This window comes from Vulpes lagopus, chromosome 19, assembly GCF_018345385.1.
Source record: "Vulpes lagopus strain Blue_001 chromosome 19, ASM1834538v1, whole genome shotgun sequence".
NCBI lineage: Eukaryota > Metazoa > Chordata > Mammalia > Carnivora > Canidae > Vulpes > Vulpes lagopus.
Genome location: NC_054842.1, coordinates 26,497,930 through 26,524,038, shown reverse-complemented (window position 1 = coordinate 26,524,038; position 26,109 = coordinate 26,497,930). Strand labels below are relative to the sequence as shown.

General features: G+C 40.2%; 1 protein-coding gene across 4 annotated transcripts in view; it reads left to right on the top strand.

Annotated features, from left to right (window-relative positions):
• PLCL2 (phospholipase C like 2) overlaps window positions 1-26,109 on the top strand; it is a 206,715-nt gene that overhangs the window by 118,727 nt on the left and 61,879 nt on the right. For all 4 annotated transcript variants that reach the window (XM_041734109.1, XM_041734104.1, XM_041734105.1 and 1 more), the window contains exon 4: window positions 1,073-1,276. In XM_041734109.1, the coding sequence (XP_041590043.1) occupies window positions 1,073-1,276 (204 nt within the window). The remainder of the gene's footprint in view (window positions 1-1,072; window positions 1,277-26,109) is intronic.

Here is a 26,109-nt window from a genome sequence, read left to right as displayed (position 1 = left end):
GGAGTGTCTGCAGGCAGAAAGCACAGGACTTGGAAGTGCACCTGGGATAACTCACATTTTGGTTAGAATTTACCAGTTGTTACAGCACAGTGATTAAAAGCATAGGCCTCAGCATCCACAGATTTGAGGTAAAATCTCGACTCATTCACTCACCAGCTTCATGACCTTAGAGAAATAACAGAGAGATTAGAGCCGAGACTCCATTTCCTCACCCACAGCGGAGCTGGTTGAGGGGCTTTAGTGAGGTGATGTGCACTTTTGCACTTGGGAGGTGCTCCAAGAATGCAACCCAGGGCATTTGACAGTGTCAAGGGGTTTTCTTTATCAGATATTTTAATGGCATAGCTCTGGTGATTAGAAAAGGGTTGGGGGAGGAACGTTGCAGTCAGTGGACATGCCAATAGGGGAAGGTCTTGTGCTGGGCTGTTCTCTCAGGTAAACTGGAGTGTCCTCAAAATTCCTTTAGTTTTTCTGGTGGTTTACCGGCAGTCTTTGGCATTCCTTGGCTGGTAGATGTCTGCCTTCGCAAGACTTCCAAAGCTAAGAAAGAGAGCAGTCTCTCTTTCATGCCCTCAGAGGAACAAACCATATCAAAACCTTGATATCAGACTTCTAGTCTCCATAACTGAGACAATACATTTGTTGTTTAAGCCCCCCCCCAAAAAAAATCCTTTAGATTTGGAACCAGTATAAACAGGTGAGAGATTTATTTGCAACCCGATTCGATTTTTTTTCCTTTACTTTTTTGCATGCAGAAGCCATTCTTTTCGTTTGCTCCTGATTGCACTTAGCACCTGCCTTAGCACCACTGTGAACTTTGATCAGAAAAGAGGCTTTACCCTTCAGATGAATTTTACTTACGTGCATTTTCTATACTTTTGATAAACTGGTATTGAAAACGTCTGTAACTGTATTTACTTTGGAAAATAGCCATTACTTAATTCTGTTGTGACAGTGCTAATAACGGTTGTATCCGGCAGTTCAAGTATAATCAAGCATATCAAGTAGAATATCCGTAAGAAATTAAAACCTCTGGTTAATTACAAAGTGCCCCCTTTCTTTCCACTAACAGAATGCAGTGGTGTCATTCAAGGAACTGTGTGGCCTCTCCTCTGTGGCCAATCTCATGCAGTGCATGTTGGCGGTGTCTCCCCGCTTTCTGGGACCTGATAACACGCCCCTGGTGGTCCTGAATCTGAGTGAGCAATATCCCACGATGGAGTTGCAGGGAATTGTGCCTGAGGTTCTAAAGAAGATTGTAACAACTTACGACATGGTGAGTTGTTCTTTGTACTTTTATGGAGCCTGGGTGAGGAAGATATCTTAAGATAATACACCAGACATACTTAGGCGCTCTTGCTAGGGTGTGCTCTCCTACTTCATGCTTCATTTACCTATGTTGGAACAATTATTCCTCTGACCTTGCTGTATTCGAAAGAGCTTCAGTGTTTTATTGTTGTTGTTTTAGAAAGCGGGATTCAGAGACACTTGCCTCAGTTGGATTAAATAGTAGTTAGCTTTCCAAGAATATTATCTGAACTGATTTCTAAAGCATATGCTATCTTCTACATGTATATGGCAAAGAATTTTTTTTTATCTTTCTCTTCAACCAACCATAGATTTGCTCATTTTTATTTTGTATGCATTTTTCAGACTAGTAAAAGTGAGAAATTTAATTTTTTCTAAAATAAATTTTAAACACCATTAAAGGCAATTGCTTCCATCACATGATTATAATGTGTGATGCTTTCCTTCCTTGCAGCAGCTGCTCTGAGATACCTATAATTTGTAATCAACTTAACGTTAATGAGCTATCCTCGGGATACTGAGAATATTACATTTTTGTGCTTACATGTATCTTGCATTTTCATTAATGATATCTTGCTTTTATTGTAACTTTTTGAGTTATCGTAGCTTTTTTTTTTTTTTTTTTTATCGTAGCTTTAAGGGAGAATTAGTGGGTAAGCAGCACTGTTTGGAGCCCACAATGTAGTTGAGGCTGTCAGCACCCATGAGTGCTGGCAGTTGCTCTCCAGCCTGTGAGGTTTGGGGGGGTAGTGGTCATTCCTCTCCCAGATTGGCCAGACTGTGCTGGTGCTCAGAGTTTTCACAATGCATGAGATACCACCACCAAACACCAGGCTGTGCCTGATGTAGCCTCTTTGGTTACAGACAGAATGGGATTGGCATCATAAGCCTTGACAAATATTTTTTACTCTTCTATAAGTTGATCTGAAAGCTTTAATTCAGAGGTTTTATACAATTCAAAGGAACAAAAAAACAGATTAGGCCAGCATTTCCCACAGCGTTCAGAGGAACCTTGGTTTCTTAGGATATGAGTAAATGTCACATGGGAGAAAGGGCTCTCTGGTAAAATAATTTAGGGGAATACTGTTTGAATGGAATTAATCATATGTCTTTACTGCAGGACATCTTAAGGCCTTTTCTTTGCCGACACACTGAGGTCCTAAGAGGATGACAGAGTTTGCCCTGTTTCACAAATTGACTTGACCAGAGGGTACTGTTTCCAAAAAGGAAAGTTCTAAATAAATGCCTTTTGTTCTTTTTAAAATTTTTTTAAAATTTTTACTATTACCAATTTATTATAAAAGGATGTTGTAAAGGATACAAATGAACAGCCAGATGAGAGGTACATAGGATGATGTCTGGAAGGATTCCAAGCACAGAATCTTCTGACCCTGTGGACTTGGGGTGTGCCACCTTCCTGGTACATGTTCATCAGTGCAAAAGTTCTCCAAACCCCATTGATTAGATTTTTAACATTCAAAAATTTTTATTTAAATTCAATTAATTAATATATAATGTATTATTAGTTTCAGAGGTAGAGTTCAGTGATTCATCAGTCTTCTATAACACCAGTGCTTATCACATCACATGCCCTTCTTAATGCCCGTCACCTAGTTACCCTCCCCCCCCACCTCCGTCCCCTTCAACAACCCTCTGTGTTTCCTATGATTAGGAGTCTCTCATGGTTTGTTTCCCTCTCTGGTTTTGTCTTATTTTATATATTTTTTACCTTCACCTGTGATCCTCTGTTTTGTTTCTTAAATTCCACATATGAGTGAGATCATATGATAATTGTCTTTCTCTGATTGACTTCTTCACTTAGCTTAATATCCTCTAGTGCCATCCACGTCATTGCAAATGCAAGATTTCATTTTTTTTTTTTTTTTTGGTGGCTGAGTAGTATTCAGTTGTATACATATAGCACATCTTCTTTATCCATTCCTCTGTCGATGGACTTGATCTTCATCACTTCTTGATCTTATTCACTCAAGTCTTCAGGCTTGTCGGTTCATTACCTGCCTTTTTCCTTGATTCCTGTGCAGTACCACACATTTTAGCAGGTACATATCAGTCCCTACTATTTCTAGTATTTAAAATTCATGGCATGGTGAGCGATATAAAGGCCCAGACGGTGGGCACTGCAGGCAAACCTCAGAGGGTGGCAGTCAACCTGAAGGAAGAAGACAAGCTAGGGGCAAATGCATCTAAATACTGGGGGCAGCACTGTGCTGGGTGCTGCAGGGGCCGTAAGAATGAGCATGAATGGCCCCTTTCTTCAAGGAGTCATCCAGTGGACTAGAAGGTAGTGGAAGCCGCTGGGGAACAAAACACAGGAAGCTTATGCTCTGCTCCTTTGCAGTGAGAAGTGGAAAGATGGGAAAAGAGGTAAAATGGAAAGGTTTGAAGAGCTCTTTCACGCCTGAGGCTGAGGCCACCTGGTTAGTTCCCACCTTCTCATAAAACAGAAGAGGTAGCTGATGTGTATAAATGCTTCTTAAGCTTAAGCCACAAATAAAATCATTAGACATTTTGTAGACCTGTTTTGTTCACCAGAATCTAACATGACTTAGACCCTTGGTGTTTCTCTGGTTTCCATGCCAGTCCCACAGTGACATTTCTTCATGGTAACCTTTTTAACAGAAATTTCCTGAAAGTGGGGGAGCAGCACCCCACCCCACAGGGTGGACTAGACAGGGGTCAGGCCCCAGGACCTAGTCCAAGGGCTGGGTGCTGACCTCGAGCAGGAAGTTCTCAGGGTTCGTGGTAAAGAGGCTTCTAGATGCCGGCAATCTCCCAGCACCCATCACAGTGTTCATAGGAATCACTCAGTGCTCCCTGGTTCCCTGCCCCTTCCTCTTTCTGGGCTGCTAAATGATAACTCTTATTACACAACTCTTGTTTGCACATAGCTTTATAGTTGTGTTGCTACAGAAGTGATAAGACAGGATGTTTTAGCTTGTTCACATTTTTTAAATTACTCTTTAAGAAATTACTTAATGTGGAATTACTCTTACATAATGTTTAATTGAGATAGATAGCTATGCTGCGTAATACCCCTCGCTGTATTGATTTGTTGTGTTTTAACTCCATCGGAAAAACTAAGCCATAAAATATTTAAAATTGAATTCAGATTATTATAATTTGAATTTTAAAAACTGTAATCGTGGTACAGCAATAACTCTTATATTTTATAGTCCCCCCTTTTTAGTGACTTAATGGTTTGTTACTTTGTGACAATGAGTTTATTAAAGCCAGCCAAAGGAATATTGATGGGAAGTATGCTAGGATCTTGGACAGTCTGTAACTTTAAATATAGTTCTTTATTTTTATAATGTTATATTGAGCTTTACCCAAAATTAACCTTGGAAATAAGATCTTATTTCATTTTGTTGACTTCCCTTTTATTACATGAAGGCTCTAAATGAGAAGTAAGAGTAGTGTGAGAAATCCCCTCCAGAACTCCTGTGTCATTGCCGGTCTACACTGCTGAAGCTTGTCCTGTGGGGGGGAACAGGGCTGTGGCATGGTCTCTCCTAAGAGTGTGCAGATATGTATTTATGCTATCATGATTGTGATTATTATTCAGTGTCTAAACTCTTATTAATAAGCCAGTACATCAGTATGCCAATTTCTTTGTGAAAATGGAGAATGAAAAGAAGGAATTGATCATGGAAATGTGAACAACTTGTCAACCATTCTGGAGGCTAGAAGAGAATGCCCATGTCTAGGGTGGCCACACATTCTGGTCTTCCTGCTGATCTACCTGTAGCCCCAGAATAATTATTAATAGTTCTCCCTTTAACTCCTAGAATGTCCCTGTTTAGGTAATTAGTTGTATGGTCACCCACTCCGTGGCCCCTAGATTGTCCTAATGGCTCCTATGATTACTGCCAACAAATAGAACTTCTAAACTGCCCAAACTGTGGTTTTACCCTATGTGTGGTCCCTCCTTGGGGTCGTGGAAGTGGTGAGGTTTAACCCTGGGTCAAAGCCATGCAGGTAAAACAAAACAAAACAAAAACCCATGCAGGTGTCAAAGCCATTCAGGAGTAGAGGAAGAAGAGAAGTACCGACACATTCTTAAACTAGGCAGATTGGTGGTGAGGGTGGTTAAAAACACAGACTGTGCTGGTACAGAGAGTGGGAATGGCCATGTGTTTTCAGACAAATAAGCCTTCTTTCCCCTTGAGGTGTTTATAGTTTAGTAAATGAGATACACTTTATCTGTATATATAAGATGATATGTAACACGTATCTTAAAATATGGAAACAAACTGTTTGGATGTTTATTGGGCAAGAATAGTCAGTTTCAGGTTTAAGGATAAGGAGGACTCCAGGGAAATACTGGCCTTTGAGCTAGACCTTTAAGACTGAGTCACATTTCAATAGCTAGAGGTGATCAGAAGGAGGCTGTTCAAAGCTGAGTTCATGGAGTGAAACATACTCAGAAATGTGGAAGCACATATTCTGGGACATTCACGTTAGGGCCATGGTAGTTCCCGCATATCTCTGAGCGGTACAGAGCCAGGCTTGGACTCAGGCATTACACTTTAGAGGCCGAGAATGAAAGAGAGCCTGGAGACCGCGTGATGAGTGCCTTCATTTTGCTGTTGATAAAATGGAACCCCTGTGGCTCATCAAATTAGTGGTGTAACTTGGTTTAGAGCTTGAGGAATCTCTTTGTCCCATGTTTTTTCTGCAATCCAGGTCAGGGAAATTAGCTATGTGTGGTATGTAGATGAGTGATCAACAGACAGATAAAACCCAGATACCTTCAGTAATAATAACCTGAAGTTGTTTATGTGGGGTTCTCCCAAGTAAGAGGTAATGTGCTTTTGATTCTTGTTCCTCATGAAGATGGAACATAGTTCATTTTTCTTTATTTTATTTTATTTTATTTTATTTTATTTTATTTTATTTTATTTTATTTTATTTATTTTATTTTTTTATTTTATGATAGTCACAGAGAGAGAGAGAGAGGCAGAGACATAGGCAGAGGGAGAAGCAGGCTTCACGCACCGGGAGCCCGATGTGGGATTCGATCCTGGGTCTCCAGGATCGCGCCCTGGGCCAAAGGCAGGCGCCAAACCGCTGTGCCACCCAGGGATCCCCATAGTTCATTTTTCATACTTTGGTGTAGGTTAAAAGACAGATTCGATGAGCTTAAACTAAGGAAGAGTATTTCAATAGTTAGATCAGATTCCACTCAAAGAAATCTGGTTGTAAGTATCTGAACATAGCTTTTATACTATTACTTCAGAAAACAAAACATTTTACTTAAAATTTATATAAATGAACTTGAATGTAGTCACTGTTCACAATAAAATATCAAACTTGAGCTTGTTCTCTAATGCAATTAAAAGCAAGCTGGTGGGAGAAAATAAGGATTATGTAACCTGAGCTTAAGACATTCTAGTGAATAACTGGATACTCTTAAGAGCACACAGTGCTCTTAAGAATACATCTGCACTGGCATTTCATGTAATAAACCTTCCCCTCCCATCAATATCACTGATCTAATTCATCATCTTTTTAAATGAAAGTGACTTTTACCATCCTTTTAGTATTTTTTTTCCTTTTAATATTAATGAAAGTAATAATTTAGCTCTCTACCTATCTTTATTAGTTTCTGATTTCAGACTTAAAATTTCTAATTTTTTGGTGAGATCTATACTAAAATATAGAGACTAGGGAGTCAACATTCTTCTTTAGAGAGAAGACTTTGGAAATGTTGCATAAAATGAAGGTTCCCTTTAAATTTTTTTTTATTGGACATTGAGGACGATATTCAAAGTGAAATAAGCCAGACATGGAAAGATAAGTACTACATGATTACACTTATGTGGAGTATCTAAAATAGTCCAATTTATAAAATCTGAGACTGGAATGGTAGTTCCCAGGGGCCAGAGGAAGGGAGAATGGTGTTATTAATCAACAGGCATAGTTCCCATTAAGTTTGATGACTAAGCCCCAGAGCCCTGCTGCCCAGCTTCATGCCAGTAGTCAACAGAAATGTATTGTACACCTAAAATTTATTTAAAAGAGCCAACAACGTTTTTAAGAAAAAGGTTTTTTCCTTGATTTTGCTGTGATTTTCTGTAATATGGAATACGCTTCAGTCACAGTAATTAAATTGACAGTGGAATGGTAGGGAATGAAAGGAGAAAAGAAACAGTAAAGAAAATGTTGCCCGATTCTGTTCCAGGCAGTAGGGCTGTTCATGTGCACAGTGATGGACACTCGGGCAGCCCCCATCTGTTCAGAGATTATACAGGACTTCATTCTTACCATTGCAGTACCTTTGTATCTACTTTCTATTTAAAATTAGTTTGTTTTGATCTTTTACAGCTTCACAAAAATCTTGATTTTAATTGCTTTCACATTTAATTAAGAAAGCATAGTCTGGGGAATCTGTTTATCCAGTAGAGAATAGTATTTTTTTCAGTGTTATTAGCCTGATGCTTTGTCTAGGAGGATGTTATTTGCTCTCTGAATGTTTTTAGATAAATTACAGAGTAGTCCCTTCTAATTCATTACTTTAAATATTTCTTAAAAAAAAACAAGTTTCTTTAAATAAAATATGTGAAATGAAGGGTTTCTTTCATACACAGACATGTTAGCAATTGGCATGCAACATCAGGAGCCCTCTGCTTTATTTTCTTGGTGTGATTTCAACATCAGGAGCCCTCTCCTTTATTTTCTTGGTGTGATTTCATGTATTTTGTCTTGCCACTGATTAGTGTGGTGAGGAGATAAATCACACTTCATAATTAATGGAGTCGGCCCATCTGGACCAAGCCAGAGATGATCTATAATAAGGCTGCTATTGATCCCTGTCTCCTTTGTGGCTCCTTTTATCACTCTACTGCCTCAGAACTTGACATTAAAAGCTTCTTTTAATTGGAGGTGTCAACCTTCCGAACTTTTGTAACTATAGAAAAAAGACCAGATAAATTATTATGCTTTAGGATGAAGCTGAGCTTAGATGTGTGTGTGTGTGTGTGTGTGTGTGTGTGAGAGAGAGAGAGAGAGAGAGAGAGAGAGAGAGAGAGGGGAAGAGAGAGGGAGAGAGAGGGAGGAAGGGAGGGAAGAAGGGAGGGAGGGAGAAAGACAGAAAGATGGATATATCCTGCAGAGGGAAGATCAGAAACCCAAAGGCTATATAGTCTAATTCACTGACAGGGGAGGTCCAGCCAATGATGTGTCCAAAAGCAGTTTCCCTGGAGTCATCAAAAACATATAGCTGAGCTACTCCAAAACGGTTCAGGCTGCCAAGCCAATGGAAAGGAAAAGAAATGTTAAATATACAGTGTGATGACAGCATCACATTGTGATTAGATCAGATGTAGCAGGCTACCACTCAGTAATCAGATGGAGGGAGATTCGAGAAACTTTTGGAAGATAATGTTCAGGATGTGCACACAGTGGTGATTATAGAATTTATTTCTGATCAGTTTTCTAGTTTCACATGTCTCCACAGAAACCAAAGAGCACATTTTCCGAAGTTTTCTTACACACACACACACATACACACACACACACACGCCCCAGATACTAAGCAATGAGCAATTGAGGAAAGAGTAGCATTTTAAGGGCTGACAATCCCCTTGAAAGAGACTTCATCATATTGCAGTTTTTATCAAACTGGAGCTACATTTGATACCTAGCTCCAAACTTTCTGGGAGAACAGACATGAAAACCTTAATGGAGTTCAACATGTTGTCAGATGGTGTCTTCAGGCACGAAATGATTAATGGTATTAAGCAAGCCACTGTGTCATCTAACATATCAGCAGTCTGATTTAAAATTTCTAAGTAAGCTAGGAAACAGTGATATGGTTGGTGCTGTCCAATCATATTGGTAAATGAGAAATGGGAGCCTGTGCTTGGCATCATTCCTGTTCTGGGGTGGATTTCGTTTGAACCAAGGCCACCTGGGGCACTGTTACCCCACAGTGGTTTGGGTCCGTGTATTTGGTGGAGTCTCTACTGTTTTACTTCTCTCTTTAGAGTCTTTCTTTTTCTTTTTAAAGGTGGCAGAGCAAGATTGATTATTTTTCAAACTGAATTTATTATTTTAATATTTTTATTTCACTGAATCTGGTAGAAAATATGTATAAAATATATCTGAAACCTAAAGCTCCAGAAAAGTTAGGGAAATTCTTTCTAAACTTATGCTTTATGCAGAAGAACACTACTGCATTTTTGATAAAACTAAGATCATTACGGACACCTGGGTGGCTCAGTGGTTGAATGTCTGCCTTCAGCTCAGGACGTAATCCCAGGGTCCAGGATCGAGTCCCACATCGGACTCCCCTCAGGGAGCCTGCTTTCCCCTCTGCCTATGTCTCTGTCTCTCTCTGTGAGAGAGACAATAAATAAATAATAAATAAATCAATAAATCTTTAAAGAAAACAAAAAACTAAGATCATCGAAATACTGTGAATAAATAAATAAATCAATCAATAAATAAATCAATAAATCTTTAAAAAAAACAAAAAAACAAAAAACTAAGATCATTGAAATACTGTGATCTTTTTTTTTTTTCTTTCCTGCAAGAGCAGGGAAATTCCTTGTTCCCATCAAATCCTACATTATATGTAGGATTTTGCTCTTATATTCCTTCAGAGTTTATTTTTGATATAGTCTCTTCTTGACCAGAAGTATTTTATGTTCCTGCATTGGGTAAAGGTAGATTGTTTGCTAAGTTATTTTTTCTGTCAAGGACCCTTCCAGGAGACTTTTTTTTTTTAAAGAAAGGAAGGAAGGAAGAAAGGACTGCATACATATTTAAAATGCTATCCTTGCTCTGTAAATAATACAGTTCTTTTGGTTAGTCACGATGTACATTGGTGGCTTTTCAAAGCTGTGAGGAAGTGTTTAGCTTCCTTATCCTAGTTTATTCAGTAAAGTTTTTGTCTCTGTTTAACTTTGAATAAATAAAAGTTCATCCAGTGGAGGAAGCCACGCTAGTCTTTGCCCTCATGTGGCCAGCATTCTGGCTCAGACCTTCCATGAGCTGTGCCTCTAGGGTAGAGTCTGAGTGCAAACCTCACACTCAACTCAGAGGGCAAAGAGAAATGTAGCTTTTCTCTCTCTCTCTCTCTCTCTCTCTCTCTCTCTCTCTCTCTCTCTTGTTCCCTCAGGACAGAGGTGGGTATTCCCCAATTTCTGTTCAGTTTGGTGAACTCAATCCATTGCATCAATTTACATTATCCACTTTGGCCTGTAAATTCTCAGCTCTTTACGGAAAATGCTCAGTCTCCCAGACTTTGTCTCTTTCCCTCTGCTTCTGGAAGGGAACGGTTGCAGGAGGCTTCTTCCTGTGTCCTCACTAAAGAATATCATTCTAAACCTTGTCATCCTCGCCTTCACCCCTATTCACCTTGAGACTCATCCATGCAGTGGAGGGATTCCCTAGCTCCATTTCCAATCACTGGAGACTACAAGAGATGGACTTCTAACTTTTCCACTGTTCCTTTCCTCCTCCAGCCGCCAGCCTTCAGCCCAGCCTTGGGAGGGGAAAGGCCAGTCTCCTCTGCCCTAGGGCATGAAGCTTGGTGATCTATGGGGTGATTCTTCCTATGTTAAAATAATTTGGAAAATTATTTCTACTTGACAAAAATCTTGACTTTCAAGCCTGTAATTCTGGTGGGAACCCAAATAAAAGTCTAACTTGACCTTTAAAACTGAGAAGTATTTTTTTAAGATTTTATTTATTTATACATGAGAGATACAGAGAGAGAGAGGCAGAGACATAGGCAGAGAGAGAAGCAGGCTCCCTGCGGGGAGCCCGATGTAAGACTGGATCGTGGATCCTGGGATGGCTCAGTGGTTGAGCATCTGCCTTCCGCTCAGAGAAGTATTTGCTTTTATAAATGAGTTGCACTTTGCCCAGAGCTTGAAAACTAACCATTTGAATAGGTGGAAAGCCCCCAGGGCAAAATGGTTTCTAAAATATGGCAATACATATGGGAAAAAACAAAAACAAAAAAACAGCTTTACTCTCTTCCCAAAGCACCTATGTTCCTGCTGCAGTCTCCCAGATGTCAGCATTCCCTCCCCACTGCAGCCCATCCTCTGGATGTAAAGATAGATGTCCTGAAATGTCAGCTAGAGAGAGACCCGGGTGTTTCAGAAAGGAGTCAGAAGGTAGAGTTAGAAGTATGATGTGACAACTTTAAGAACCCCACCAGCAAAAGGGATTATATTATGATCATCAAGAGAAATAGAGCCAGATTGTTCTCTGTAACTTTCACTATTGTTAGGTGAATAACATTCTTCTTAGAGCATCTTGAAACAGTGGCATCTGTTTGGTGTGTTTGGATTGATGAAGAAGTTATGTTAAGCCTAGTAATTGCCAAGCAAGAAAAGGGGCGAAAAAAATAACTCTAAGGACATGTACTTCATGCCTGTGTACCTCTAGCAATTAAAGTGTTCCAGAATCAAAATTTTTGATTTGCTACTAAAACATCCATCAAACAGTATTAATACTATACAGCTCTTTTAAAAAAAAAGAAAGTTTTTACAACGTCCAGAATCTGACATCTTAAAGTTTGGAGTTATTTTGTAGTATCCACAGAATGGTGTCATCTCTGCATCTAGTTTTATAATGTGTCCTCTTATGTGGAAATCCTTTTCAAACAGAAAAGTGATGATCAAAGAAGCAAAGAACCTAATTGGCTTTCAGTGCATGGTAATTTATTTGTATGTCTTTATACAGCTTATGAGTTCCAGATCCTTTTAGATTCACTGAGATGAAGATTAGCTGACCTAGAACCTAAAACATGCCCTTTATAGCTCACTGATGTATTCAGCCTGCTTCTTACCTTGTGCTTGGGAGCCCTCTGGTCCTCTCACTTTGGACCCAGAAGATGGCTGTGTGTCTCCTCAACACTCTAACCTTTGCTGTTGGCACAGAGGTGGCTTTGGCAGCTACTTTGGAAGAGAAATCAATGTGCTCATCGTCATCTATGTCAGGTTGCAGAAACCTGAGATGAAAACCCTGGAGCTCCCTGAATGTGGGTTCTACTTTGAAACACCACATACTACCTGAGCCACACTCCATTGGAGGACCCAGGAAATGCATTTTCACTGTTTAGCTTATTAGTTTTCCTAACAGTGGCAATTTCTGACCAGGTAGGGAATTGGGGATGGTTCTATGGTGGTTCTTCACTGTACTTAGAGAAGTGGCTGCCTTTGCCATCTGAGCCTGCAGTTCGCCCTCGTGTCTGGCTCCATTTGGAGTTCAGAATGTTCTCCAGCCAGTTAAATGGAAATCATTTGCCTGAGTGATTATTTTACCAGTGCTGGCCTCAAAGGGCTGGCTACAATTAACAAGTAAGAATCACACATGTGAATTTCTTTTCAGAAATCTTTTTTGTCAAAGATTGATCAAAAGGATGGATTGTTTAATGTTTCATTGTGTCCCACTGTTGTCCATATTCAGGTTAGAGTTTAGAAAACTTGTAAGTTACAGTGAAAATATAATTTTATTGTTTAGCATTTTGATGTTTTTTATATCATACCCTGACTTTCTAAATGTGAGATCCATTCACAGATTAATTTGATTTATTACTGCCCATTTTTGTGTGGTTTAGAACAGCATATGCTTTTCCCTTTAGGACTCAGTAGTGTTGCAAGTATAATTTGGAGTTGAGTTTAAAAGATTGAAATTACATCAGATATTTGTATGAAATTGTTAGTGGTAATACATAGATTTGTTTGTAAATGCAATGATGAGCACCTCTGTTTTTGTGGACATGTACTCTTTGGATGTGCTATCACAGTTTAGAAGACAACTCTCTAAGAAATAGGATAATTTGTGTGGAACCAACTCTCTGAAATGAAGCTATTGTGATAACCAGTTTATATTAAAAATTATATATTTCAGAATTGTTTCTGAGAAAATGTGATGGTAGGCACCTACTCGAACCACCCTGGCATCTTTTCTTGGGCAGTAGTGTGTGCTCATTTCTGACCTTTCTTTGAAAAAAAATCTTTTATGTCCCTAGTTATGAACTAGAAAAAAATTTTAAAGGTGGTTTTCTACAGCCTTTTGAATAATGAGGTGGTGATTTTTCTCCACGGCTAGATGTGTTCCTATAAATAACATTTGGCGCTACATAAACTTTGAAGCCTACATCTTGTTGATATGTTACATTTGACCTCATACTCGTGAGAGGAATTAAATTCAGCCCTGCCTGGGGATCCATTATTTCCTGATTTTGGCATGGGTAGGAAATGCTCCACCCTCAGCCTCACCAAACCATTCCGGTCTGCAGGGGGCCGGGTGGTGACTGCCCTCCGCACACCAACTTCTCCCTCAGTGGGGACTGCAGGATCTGTCACTTGTTACTCTGTTTTAACAGCTCCTGTTGTTCATTCTGTTCACTTCTATTCTCTCAGATTGCTGTGAAATAATTAATGCCACTCACCCCATGTAAATAACCACCTTTAATACCAGAAATCTGATTTTACTACCATCTGAATTTATCAGGAATAAAAATAGCACTTAATAATGGCTTTAAAGGCTTTTCTAACTTAATTAGGGTATTTTAAATTTTGAACCATAAGAAAACTACTCTCACAGTAAACTCAGTGGGTGGACAGTATGATGTGTTCAGAGTTAAGTTTAACTCTACAAGCTTAATTACCAATTAACTTAAAAATAACATGTTAGGTAGTTTAAAATATTTATTTCCCTACTACGTTTAGTATTAGTCAAATCTTTAGAGCTAAATGGTTTAGATTTTTATATTGAGATTTTTATATAGGAGATCCTTTATCAACTTATAGAAATATTTAATTCTGGAATTTTCTTTAAAATCAGTGTTGGTCATTCTAGTTTTCTTTATAATCATGACACTCCTATACTACGTGGTGGTCATATGGAGTCACACCATCATTTATGTCATCCTATGAGCACAAAATAATTTTAGCTTTTAAATCACTTATCTGGTGCCAGAAGCAAGCAAGCAAGCAAACACCCCCCACCCCCAAAAAATCTTATCTTTTAAATAGAAATGGCTATTTGGGTATGTAGCTAAATGGAAGTGGAATGGTACTTAAGTAATTTTTAGTTGATTTCCTAAAATGGAGCCCTGTTTTTGTTGTGAGTCTATGGAAGTCTTTGACCAATGTTAGGATTCTCCATAACCAAATCTTTCCTTTGCCTACATATTTCATAATATATGTTTACCCTTTGGAAGTACTAGCTGCACTTGGTTTCTCATGTCTTTTTTAAAATGTGCGTGTAGCATATCAGGCTGTTCTCTTGGATACATTTTGTCCAATGTCACCAAATGATGCATTTTGCAACTTGTTAGGGTAAGGCTTGGGAGACTGGCCCATGGGCCAGTCTGGCACCACTTGTTTTTGTACAGTCTGTAAGCTAGGAATGGCTCTCACATGCCAAATGATTGAAAAAGTTTAAAAAATAATATTGCATGACTTGCAAAAACCATGTGAAATGCCAATCTTAGTATCCATAAACAAAGTTTTATTAGAGCACAGCTATCTCCCTGGCATATTCAGTGACTGCCTTTGTGCCACAACAGCAGCACAGAGTTGTCCAGACGGAAACTAAACCTAAAAGCCTAAAATATCTACCATCTGCTCCTTTGCAGAAAGAATTGGCCAACCCCTCAAAAAGAGGATCAGAGGAAAAGTCCCTAGGATATTTTAATGCACTGGTTCCCATATTCACTTTCACCACTTTAAATTATAATTTTAAAGGCCTTTCCTTTTCCTTCCTTCCTTCCTTCCTTCCTTCCTTCCTTCCTTCCTTCCTTCCTTCCTTCCTTCCTTCCATTTCTAATAACATACTCAGTGCATTTTGAATTTTGATCCATAAGAACATCATATTACTTGTTAACTTGGTAGGAAGAGAGTGCTGCTAGAGCATGAGTACTCCTGCCCTGGATAAGCAGTGAGCCTCTAAAGCAGTACTACTGACTGTTAACATTTTGATGGTCAAGAATCTATAGACACTAGAGGTGGAAACTGGAAGACAAAAGCCAATGAAAACGTTTTCTCTGGTTGTTTATAGTGCTCCTGAGGCAAGTTTGCCACGTCAGTGGGAATGGTGACAATTACCCAGAGTTTTGTTATAATCCAGTAAAATTTGTAACTAACATAACTTTGCAGTGAGTGTATAGTCCTGCTTGTGCTGCTTGGTAGTGAGGCTTTAAAAATGAGCCAAAGAATGGAGTTTAAGTAGTGCTCCTTTTATCAGTCAAATTTTCTTGTCAGGAGAGGGTGCAGGGGGTGCAGAGAACGGGGGAAATTGGGTGGAGTTCCCAAGCAGGCTCTGTATCTTCTCTGAAAACCCCTGGTTTCATCTTATCCTCCCCTAACAGGGAGCAGGGCTTTCTTTCAAATGATCAGATGCAGGCTGTGCTCACCACATTCTATTTAAAGCAGTCTCATCAGGGGAGGGATTATAAGGGTGCTAGAGAAGGAGAGCAAACCTGTGAAACCCTCTCCCACCCGGGGAAATGGGAAGGCTGCTCTGAGGGCCCTCTGCAGCTTCTCACACCCTGCTACTTCATGCTGTTCATTTCCTCCTCACACCCATTGCAGCTTGTTATTATACATTGGTTGGTTTGGGTTTGTCTTTCTTTCTTTCTTTCTTTCTTTCTTTCTTTCTTTCTTTCTTTCTTTCTTTCTTTCTTTCTTTTTTTTATACCACTCTCACCCTCTGCTGAATCAGAGCTCCAGGTTGGCAGGGACAGAGTGTGCCCTGCTCACTACTGTGTCTCCACTGCAGAGCAGGTGCAAAGAGTAGATCTATAATTGGTGAATGAAAATGACCTTGAGCTCCAGGACACAGATCAGGAGTTCTTCCTATCCTGTGTCTCACCCCCAGTGGCTACATTTTCTGAACTTGCCTGATTTATATCATCATGTCTAGTAGTCTTCCCCAGGAGGGTTAGGTTTGGGGGATGTCCAGGTGGTGGAGGGTGGGGCTGCCGCTCTTCCAGGCTTGGTACTAGATGGCAGCTCCCACGTCCTGAGGCAGTAGATGGAACCTTTGTAGGTCCCACAAGAAGAGGACGCCTGAGATGCCTGTGGGAGGGGTAGGCTGGAACTCAGAGGCTCTGGACTAGAGCAGGGGGAGAGGGGAAGGTAGGCATGAGGGTCCCCCTCTCCAGATCATTCACCTCTTGTCCGTACCCTCAAATCTCCCCTAACTTTGGCCAGAGGACTTTGCTGCGTCTGAAATTCCCTGCTTGAAGATTAGTATGTCCCAAGAGGAAAATAGAGCAGAGTTGAGGAGTGGAAGGGAGAGTCCTCGTTGTTCATCCAGCCAAACAGAACAACAGCTTGATTCAGTGAAGCCACCCTGGGATGGGAAAGTTGCTCATATATGTGTAGTGTTCTAGGAGTTCCCAAAGCATGCTCAGAGATGGATCGTTGTGTGAACTAACAGGTGGATGTAGGCTCCTGGTGGGCTAAGCAGAGAAATACTTGAATAATACTTGAATGTCAGACAGCTACTTCTCTCAGTTGTCTTACCCTCTTCATTTCCAACACTCACTGTCCCTGCCAAGTGGCTGTACCACACTCCTGTGCTCCTGGGGGAAGAAACCTGACTCTCCCGGACACACACACACACACACACACACACACACACACACTATCCACCAGCTCTGACCCACCTTGGTAAATTCTTTGTCCTTATCTCACCTGCCATCATGAGCTGAGTCAGTGCAATAGCATCCAGCAGAAGATAATGCCCTGGTGTGTTTTGCCAAAGGCACCTGTCAGTAAGTACAGTTTTAGATTCACAGAGACCATCTGGGAAGGTGTGCGTGCAGTGTGAATACCCATGTGCAAAAGTGCTCTGTAAAGACACCATGACTAGACATTGGGGGATGAAGGAGGAAGTATACACCCTGGACCCTAGGAAGTACATGAGTGGGTTTTGGGGGCCTGGGCTGTGCTACAAAGAATATGAGCCCCAATGATGAGATAGTCCCTGCCTCATGCTTACTATGTGACTAAGGGCAAGTCCATTTCTCTCTCTGTAAAATGGGCATCATATCACCACCTCAAAGGATACGAAATTAGATATAAATAGACCCAGACCATAATAAAGATCAATAAATGGTAGTCATTATCATGTTATTATGAGTTTTCAAGTTCTAGAAACCTGCAGCTCTTGGAACTTTAAGACCTTTATGTGTGTATATTTTAACATCACTCCAAACTTCAGAGCAGCAGCTTTGCTGTAGAGAGAGCATGCCTACTCCATTTCAATTTCATAAAGGCAGGTTTAAAATTACATAGTGAAAAGCAGAAGATAAGATTTCCCACTGCCTTAATAGATGAGTTGTCTCTCTTCTCTGAAAGGGGAAGGCAGGGGAACATGCGAGTTATGTGGTCAACACCAGTAAATATACAGTAAATACACTAGTATTTATACAGTAAATACACTAGTAGCTGATCAGTTGTGTTGTCTTCTTTCCTGCTCTGTCATTCCTGGAATACTGTGGACACTTCATTGTGCTTAAAAAATAGAGAGAGAGAGAGAGAGAGAGAGAGAGAGAGAGAGAAGAAAAAAAAAAAAAGAAATACTGCTTGTCATAACAGAGAAGCCTCCAATTGCTTTTTTTCTTTTAACTAACATCTATACTTAGTTACACAGACCTGAAAGAAACTAATGATACCTTACAGTCAGACTGTGATTGAATTATCTTCTGTTAATTAGGAGTTTCTAAATCACCTTGATCCCCTTGGAGAAAAGGCCTGATATAAATAGACAGTAATAAAAGTGGTACTATGTTTAATTCTAATTGTATCTTTTGAAATTTAATTAATGTAGTAATAATTGTTTTAAACAAGCGTGTCAGAATTCAAAATGGTCCTTGGTGACTTGAAAGAGTTAATGTAGCATCCAGAAGTTCCTAATCTTTCTCCAGAAGTAGCTTGCTCACTGAATAATTGGGTTTAATGAACTCAAGTTCCCCATTCTTCCTGCAGGGATGATTCTGGCCATATTTTAAGCCATTCTTATCAGCATCTTGAAGACACTTCCCTCCATCCAAGTTGTAGCCTGTGAACTCACCACGATCCCTGAAAACTTCTGGGACCCAAGAGTTTTACAGTGGTGCATTGCCCTTCTTTCCAGCTTTCCAGGCATTTCCTGGAGCCAGAGGGAGTGGCAGGCTGTAGACTGTGTCCCCACTGGACTGTGCCTGGCTGCCCCTCAGGCCCAGCCAGAGGTCCCTTTGCAAGTAGCTGAGTCCCTCTGTGCTCCTATCCCTTCCTTTTCTCCTAACCACAGAGGACACAAGCACTTAGATTTCATGCTGCCTGAGATGATCTGAGGCTGTCATGCAAGCACATTGTTTTTACCCTTTGGGAAAGTGGGAGATGATGGATTTTGCAGCATGAAGAGGCTGACATGACATGACCAAAGGCCTGGAAAGGTTGGGGTTTGCGTGTGCCTCCTTGAGGCAACCTTGGTGCATGGTGACTCATCACACGCTGCAGAGTAGCCTGTTGAGTGTGAGAATTTGAAGTCTTCCCACAGTAATTGTGTAAACACCAAGTAATGCTGTATAGCACACCCAAGTTATTCCGTGGCCATAAAATGGAGAGATAAGAGAGCTATTATAATTTAAATGCATTTGAACTTAACTATATATGTATTCTCCATACAGAAAAGTACAGCACAATATATTATTAGATGTACTAGTAGGAATTATAGAATTTTTCTGGATAGTTTTATAATTTCAGTGGAGTTCCTTTTCAGAATAGCTTAGGTTCTGTTTTGCTTCATTTTCAACAATTTTTGTTTCCTTGGAAGATAGTATTGTACAGGACCAGAAACAACCAAAGATCAAAATCAAAATTCAACTTTTTGAAATTCTGTGTACTTCCTGAAGCTAAAAGTATTCAGAAGTTTTAAAACTTTGCCAACGGTTTATAGTAGGATAAACATTTAAAATCTGTATACTGGCTTTATAACTAATCCTTTGATCTGTTAGATCCCTAGGTATTTCCAGAACCCTTTTCTGTTTTCCCTAAGCTAGTTTGCACAATGAAGCTTATCCAGCTCCTGGTCTATTTAAACATGTTTGGGAACATATGGAGACCAGTAGCAATGCTAAATCCCAATTCATCTAGAAATGGGAGTGAATTTCTTTTCAATCAAAGTTTGTGACTTTATGGTTTATTCAGTTGTCTGCATAAAATGAAAGTTTTTAATCTGATTTAAAATATGATTTTTGATAAAATAAATCACCCCAGTGCATTTATTGTTTTAATTCCTCTGAACTCTGCTTCTGTGATTTTGTCGGGTTTTTTTTTTTTTCCCTTTTATTCCTGGATGTAGCGCCTCCTCAAACCCAATTTTCTCTTTGTGGTGTTTTCTCTCATCTCTCCTCCTTTCTCCTTTCTTCCAGACCATGAAATGTGTATAACTAAGGACTTCTAGTGGCTGACACTGGAAGTGCCACTCAGAAGCACCCAGACGTGTAAAGGTTTGGGCCCTCCCTGTGTGCTGGGTGCCACAGCAACTGGTAGAAAGAACGAACCTAGGGCAATAGATTGGTTGTTTTGACTATGTAGATAGTATTTGTTTTCATGGATTTTATACTGAATCCAATTTTTTTTAGGTGAGTACAAGAGAAACCTATATATTTATTAGTCTGTGTATAGTAAGCATAATGTCTTCGTCTTACTGACATTTAGATGGTGATTCACCTAAGAATCTGCAATTTAATTAAACCTTGAGGTTTAATCTGTGAAATGCAGCCTTTTCTAAGTGTTGTGAATTGTGATGATATATTAAATGAAAGTGAGAAGTGGTAGATGGAGAAAATGATGGCGGTGGAGAAGCCTTTATGGCATGTGAAAATTTGACTAGATACTTACGCATGAGATACAATGTTACTTTATAGGATTTGATCTGAAATTTTGGGCGTAAGAGATTCATATTGTACCAATGTTCAGATAAAAGTTATGTAACAGGAGAGCCACATTCATCATTCCTTAGGTACATACCACCCTAGCTCTGAAGTAAACTTTATGAAAAATCAGAGCATATTGAAAAACTAGAGAATTCTTGGCTTCCTAAACGTGGACCCTGGGTCACTCATAACTCATAATTTGCTCCAGATTTATATAGCACTTGGCATCCACTCTCTGGCAAAAAAATGATTGTTAAAATAGCTGAGTACCATGTCGAGGCAGGCTTATACAATGCCAAAACCATGCTTCAGTTGATATCGTAGAAACTGAGACTTTAACTATGTACTTCAGAATAAAATTTCATGGGAAATTTTGAAAAAGAATATTTCAGAAAGGTTTTGAATAGTCTCCCTGTTATAGTCCCTTAGCTATAACACGTGTTTTGAAAATGCAAATTTATTTGAATGTGATGGATACATTAAGGAACAATTTTAACCTAACTCAAATGTTGTGTTTGGCTATGCACAGTTTGGACCACAAGAAAACTAGTGAATGCAGAAAACTTCCCCTGGCTGAACTGCATGTACACACGCATGTCAGGCAGCACGTGGCTCCCCCAGTTAGTGAGGGAGTCTGGAGCTGTGCCCATCCACATCTCCTGTTACCGCCTTCATCAGACCTCACATCACCTCCTGTAACTTAGGATCTGCAACCCTCAGAACACCCCTTGCCAAGCAAACCTCAGGTCTTTCTCAAGGTCAGTCACCACCACGTGCATAATTGTAGCTTTGCATTCCTTAACTATTTAACATATGCAGAGCTGAGCTGTCACTTTTATTCAGTTCCTGTCTTTTCTTAACGTGTCACTGCAAAATTTTTGAATGTTGTGCCCCAACTCCATTTTCCCCACAAACGTTGTGCTTTTACTGCATAATTTTGTATAGTGCAAGTGATTTTTAGGAACTTGTACATCCCATTGTAGCGGAACTATGAGTACTGCAGTTATATTCCCCACAACTACCAAGTGCCCGAACCCAGAGCTTCCAGTGCTCGGGCGCACCCTTCTTCCAGAAACTCCTCACACATCTGTAAATGCTTAATATCCTGGTTTTCCTCCTTCCCCTCTGACTGCTCCTGCTGTATCTCTTCGACTAGTTCTCTCTGCTTATTAATTTAAGTGATTCTAGAGCATCACTGTGATGTTTTCATCTCATTTATCTGTAAAATTCCTCCCTTGGAGATGTATACATGGTTTCATCTCAGCTGCTACCTTTGTGCAGAAAATCCCCAATTTTCCAAAGCCAGAACCAAGCGCCCACAGTTTCTGATTGCTGCTGCACAATTTTTTCCAGACTGTTCCATTGTGACCATAGCTCAACTCCACCACTAGATGAGTGAACACATCAAAGACGCTGTAAACTATGAAATGCTTCACAACCATGGGGGTGTTAAATTTTCCTTGTCTATCCAAGGGGAAAGAGTCTTTGGCTCTTCCTCTGCCCACAGCAAATCAGTCACTGAGTCCTGCTCTGTCCCCTACTCAGTCTCCCACTTTCATCTTTCCTTTCCCAGCCCTTCTGCCACCTTGCATGTCCCTCCAGTAGCTGTGGCTCCCTGCCTGCTTCCTGACCCCACCTTTGGGTCCCCTGCCCTGTATTTCTTCCTGCACCTTGGTCTCTCCTCAAAGTTGTAATTCTGTAGCCCATCCAAGCTGACCCATCACTCCTTTTCTAATCACATTTCTCTGTTTTCTTCTAGCCTGATGGAAATGCCTAGAGAGCTGAATGATATTTTACACTGATTTATATCCTGCCCCACTCCACACCATGCCTGCAGTGGGGCCCCATATGAGGTAGCAGCCACCTATGCTCCTCTCTATGTGTTTGTTGACAATTCAGTAGTGGTTTTCATCCAACAGAGCTTAAGGTTCTTTCTATAACTTTTCTATGATATTGGGTTTTTTCTATACTTTTCTATGAGTTGCATAATGGAAAATGTGAAAGTGGAAGTGAGGTTTCAAGAGGAAACCAGGACAAATTACTCTGGAAACCGTTTGTTATGTGGAAAGTGTTTTTATAGTGACCTTGCTGGAAGGGATGAAGACCGCAGCTATTAATGACGTGGCATGTTTTGGCCCCTGAATGGTGGCCAACTCTCTGCAAATGTGGCCACAGCCCTCCCCCTGTGTGAACCACAGAGGGGGCTGGGCTTAATAGTAGCATGAGACCCCCACTGTGATACAACTCTTATACCCCTGTTCAAGTATGTGACTTTTATATTATTTTCAAGTGTTAAAAGCTCTGTTGTATTTTCCAACAATAACTTCATAAATGGTTTCGCTTCCATTGGTTCAACCCTGTGACATTTTGTTGTACTTGGACGCTTTACTAAAAGAAAATGTTACTTCTGAATTTCAGTTTAGAAGGCCTGGATCCCAGTGTTCTTGTGTTCGATTCTAAAATTCTTCAAAGTTCTAAAAACTTCTGTTTAAAGTATTAAAAAGAAAGGTAGTGTTATTAACTCAGATACTGCTTTCAAGGGCACAGAAAGAAGCACTGAAGCTTACAGATTCCTGAGAGAATTTCCTTCTTCTCTGTCCCATTCTCAGCATTAGCAAACTGACTCAATTTGTAGGGCTGTGTAGGACAGGGTGACAGTCCTCTGGTGACACTGAGCTTTAGAGACATCCATACAGATCATTCTGATTTGGGGGAGAACACTTCTTTGGATTGAATTTGGTAGTTTTTTGAGGACCTCGATCCTTGATTCACATTTGCTGTTTTGCTACTTCTTCCTGGAGTCCTGAGAGGCAAGTCCTACTTTGGTCCAGTCCTCCCTGGGTCTTTCCTGAGCCAGGCAGTACCTAAATAAAGCCATACCTGCTACCTGGGCATTCACTGTCCACCATGGCCTACCATGGATCTCCATGACCACATTGGAACCCTGAGGGGTGTTCAGAGGTGGGAGCAGGTGTATCATTTCTCTAAGTCCATTGTCAAGTTTGAGAATGATGCTCAGTTACTTGAGTTACTTATATGTCATACACACAATTACAGAATCTGTAAAGGAACAAACCTTTTTTTTGTTATCTAGATGTTCCCTTTTGTAAGAACATTAGCACTTCTCAGACTTTGTAACTTCATTAGATATAGCTGCAGCCAAAGCAGCAGCAGCAGCCATGTGTGAAAATGGGGACAGACAAAGCCACGTCTTAAGAGGGAAGCATTTTCTGTCTGCAACTGAGGTCAAAGAAGGATAAAGGGAAAAAGTAGAACTCAGAAGATGTTATTATTGTTATTATTGAACTTCTTTCCCCAAGGACTTGAAGTTATTAGCAAATTGTTTTTATGAATATCAAAATCTGTGTTCCTGGGATGAAAGGAGATGTGGTATACTGTCCAAAATCAGATATAACATCCTTACATAAAAGATCCTTACATAGACTTACTTATCCTGAAAACAGAATTTTCCTACTTGATGTACAAATTTCAAAACAAAAAACTAAGAAGCAATCTATAGAAAAATAGTGATATAAAATACATTAACATAGTTACAATTCACATTAACCATATCCATAAACAGAGAAGTTTGCTTTATAACTCATATGGGGAGTTACTTTCAGAATGGAACATTCTTAGGAAAGGCATTTCTGGTTTCTGTCCAGCTTAATAAAATATGAATTTTTACTTGCCTTTAGTTGAAACTTCCTGCTTTTCATCTGCTTAAGTCCTATATTAAAACTCTACATTAGAGTTGATCAAATTTATGAAATGGGTTCCTGGGCTATGTTAAACCCATAGATTTTCCTAAAGCATTAGTTCCAGAAATTTAGGGAGTTACTGGTAACTGGACACTAATAGAAAATCTATTAGCAACAACTACACAAAAGCATCTTCTAATTCATAAACAGTATGAGCTGTCCGTGTGGTAAGTTACTACAGTTAGCAGCAGGATGATCTGATTGCTGAGCCAAGACCCATACCTCTGTGTTTAAAGGAGATCCATGGAAATGCATTTGCATTATTGCAAATAATGCTTCTAAAGCCAACCACTCTCCTGGGCCTTGCATCATATTGACACATTCATGTAATATATACAGAGAAAATAAGATAATTTGAAGCAGTTTCTCCCTTTGACTCATCTCTTGATGTCACTCCCCACTTACTTGCTTTTGTCTACTCTGAACTGCTTATTCGAGTAGTTTCATGTTAAATGTAAATGATTTCTCTCTTGTAATGATGAATTGTTAAGTGGAGCCAAGCAAATTGTTTGTTGTCATTTTAAAAGAAATGTTTTCCAAAAGTGCTTTACAGAAATATTAAGGTGGAAGGCAGTAGTCGAGATTATAACACCTACCGTGTGTAGCACCTGTCAGGAGTCACTAAATTCCTTTCTGCCTGTGTGTCTTTCTGGCTGGAATGCCCTTTCCCCAGTGCTCCTGGTGCAAGTGCTACTCGTATGGCCAAGATGCGTCATGGTGCTGTGGCAAAGCAGGGGCTTTGAGGTCAAACAGAACACATCGTTTGCTAGTTATAGTTCCTTTGCCTCTCTTACCAGAGGACCTTGGGAAAGTGGCTTAGCCCTCAGGGTGTCAGTGCTCACACCTATAAAACCAACACCATCAATACGTATTTCATATGGGTTTTGTGAGCCTTAAATGAAATAGAAAGCACCAAGTACACACCTGATGCAGAGGAGGTGTTCAATTACTTTCATTTTGATTCACCCAACCAACACTTGTACTATTTATAATCACAGCTTGTTATAGCGCAGCAGACCCAGGCAGAGATTAGTCCCCACTAGATCTAATGCCCCCTCACGCCCCCCCCCCACCCCCGTGTGGTCCCTGCTGTATCCTCAGTGCCATGTGCCCTGCATTCGGTCACAGTTGTTGGCTGAATGAAGCACGACATCAGCCAGCTGAGTAGGCAGGCAGGAAGGCCCACTGCCTGGCCTTGCCCTCTCCGATGGCTGGACCCTTCAGGTAGTGCACTTACAGGAGCTCACAGTCTGGAGAGCTTGCTGACCAACACCTAGCAGCGCTCTTTCACCCAAAGAGAATTTATTCAGATACTGCAAGAGTTGAGGATCGGTGAACTCACTCTGTGGACAAGAACCATAAACTGTTTACTATACATTAATGTAAGTACCCACCCTAACTGTAAATATGCACCCTAAAACTATAAAAAGATATAAACTGGCAGTTCCTCCTCCCCAAGGAAGTGGTGAAAACATTTAGTAACAGGTGTGGCAAGATGAATAATCTCTGCTAAGGTCTGGATATATTTTCTTCCTGCCTTCTCTGAGTTCTACTGTTTGTTGTTGTGCTCACCTTCTCTGAAGCTGATTCTCTCCAGGATACCCCCCCCCCCCCATAGGGTCGGTGAATACCTGCCACTGTTTACTTCCAAACCTGAGAGAAATGGCTTTTCACTGTGTTTGCGTTCTCCACCCTGGTAGATTAGCCACCTTCATGTTTTATATACTGCTCATAAGTAAGAGGTAGAGTGTATGTTTCAAGTCCAGTCCACAGAGCATCAACAAGACGCCATGACACCACGAGTACACCACCATTAAATATCCCATCTACCTCCTGTGGCTTAGGGGTATTTAGCTTTACCACACCCAATAGCACATGGACTACAATGGCAATGCCACATTTTGTTGTGATTACTGTTTGCTCATAGTTCTGGGTCAGCACCTATTCTTTATTCATTCACAGCACTTAATTCAGGGTCCCACACTCAGAGGACCTCAGTAAGTGATTGTTCCAAGAATAAAGGATTGATCACTCAAGTATAGACGAAAGGAGGCAGGTGAGCTCCTCTCTCCAGACCCTTGAAATACATGTGCTGTCCTTAAACCTTGCATTATATTTTAA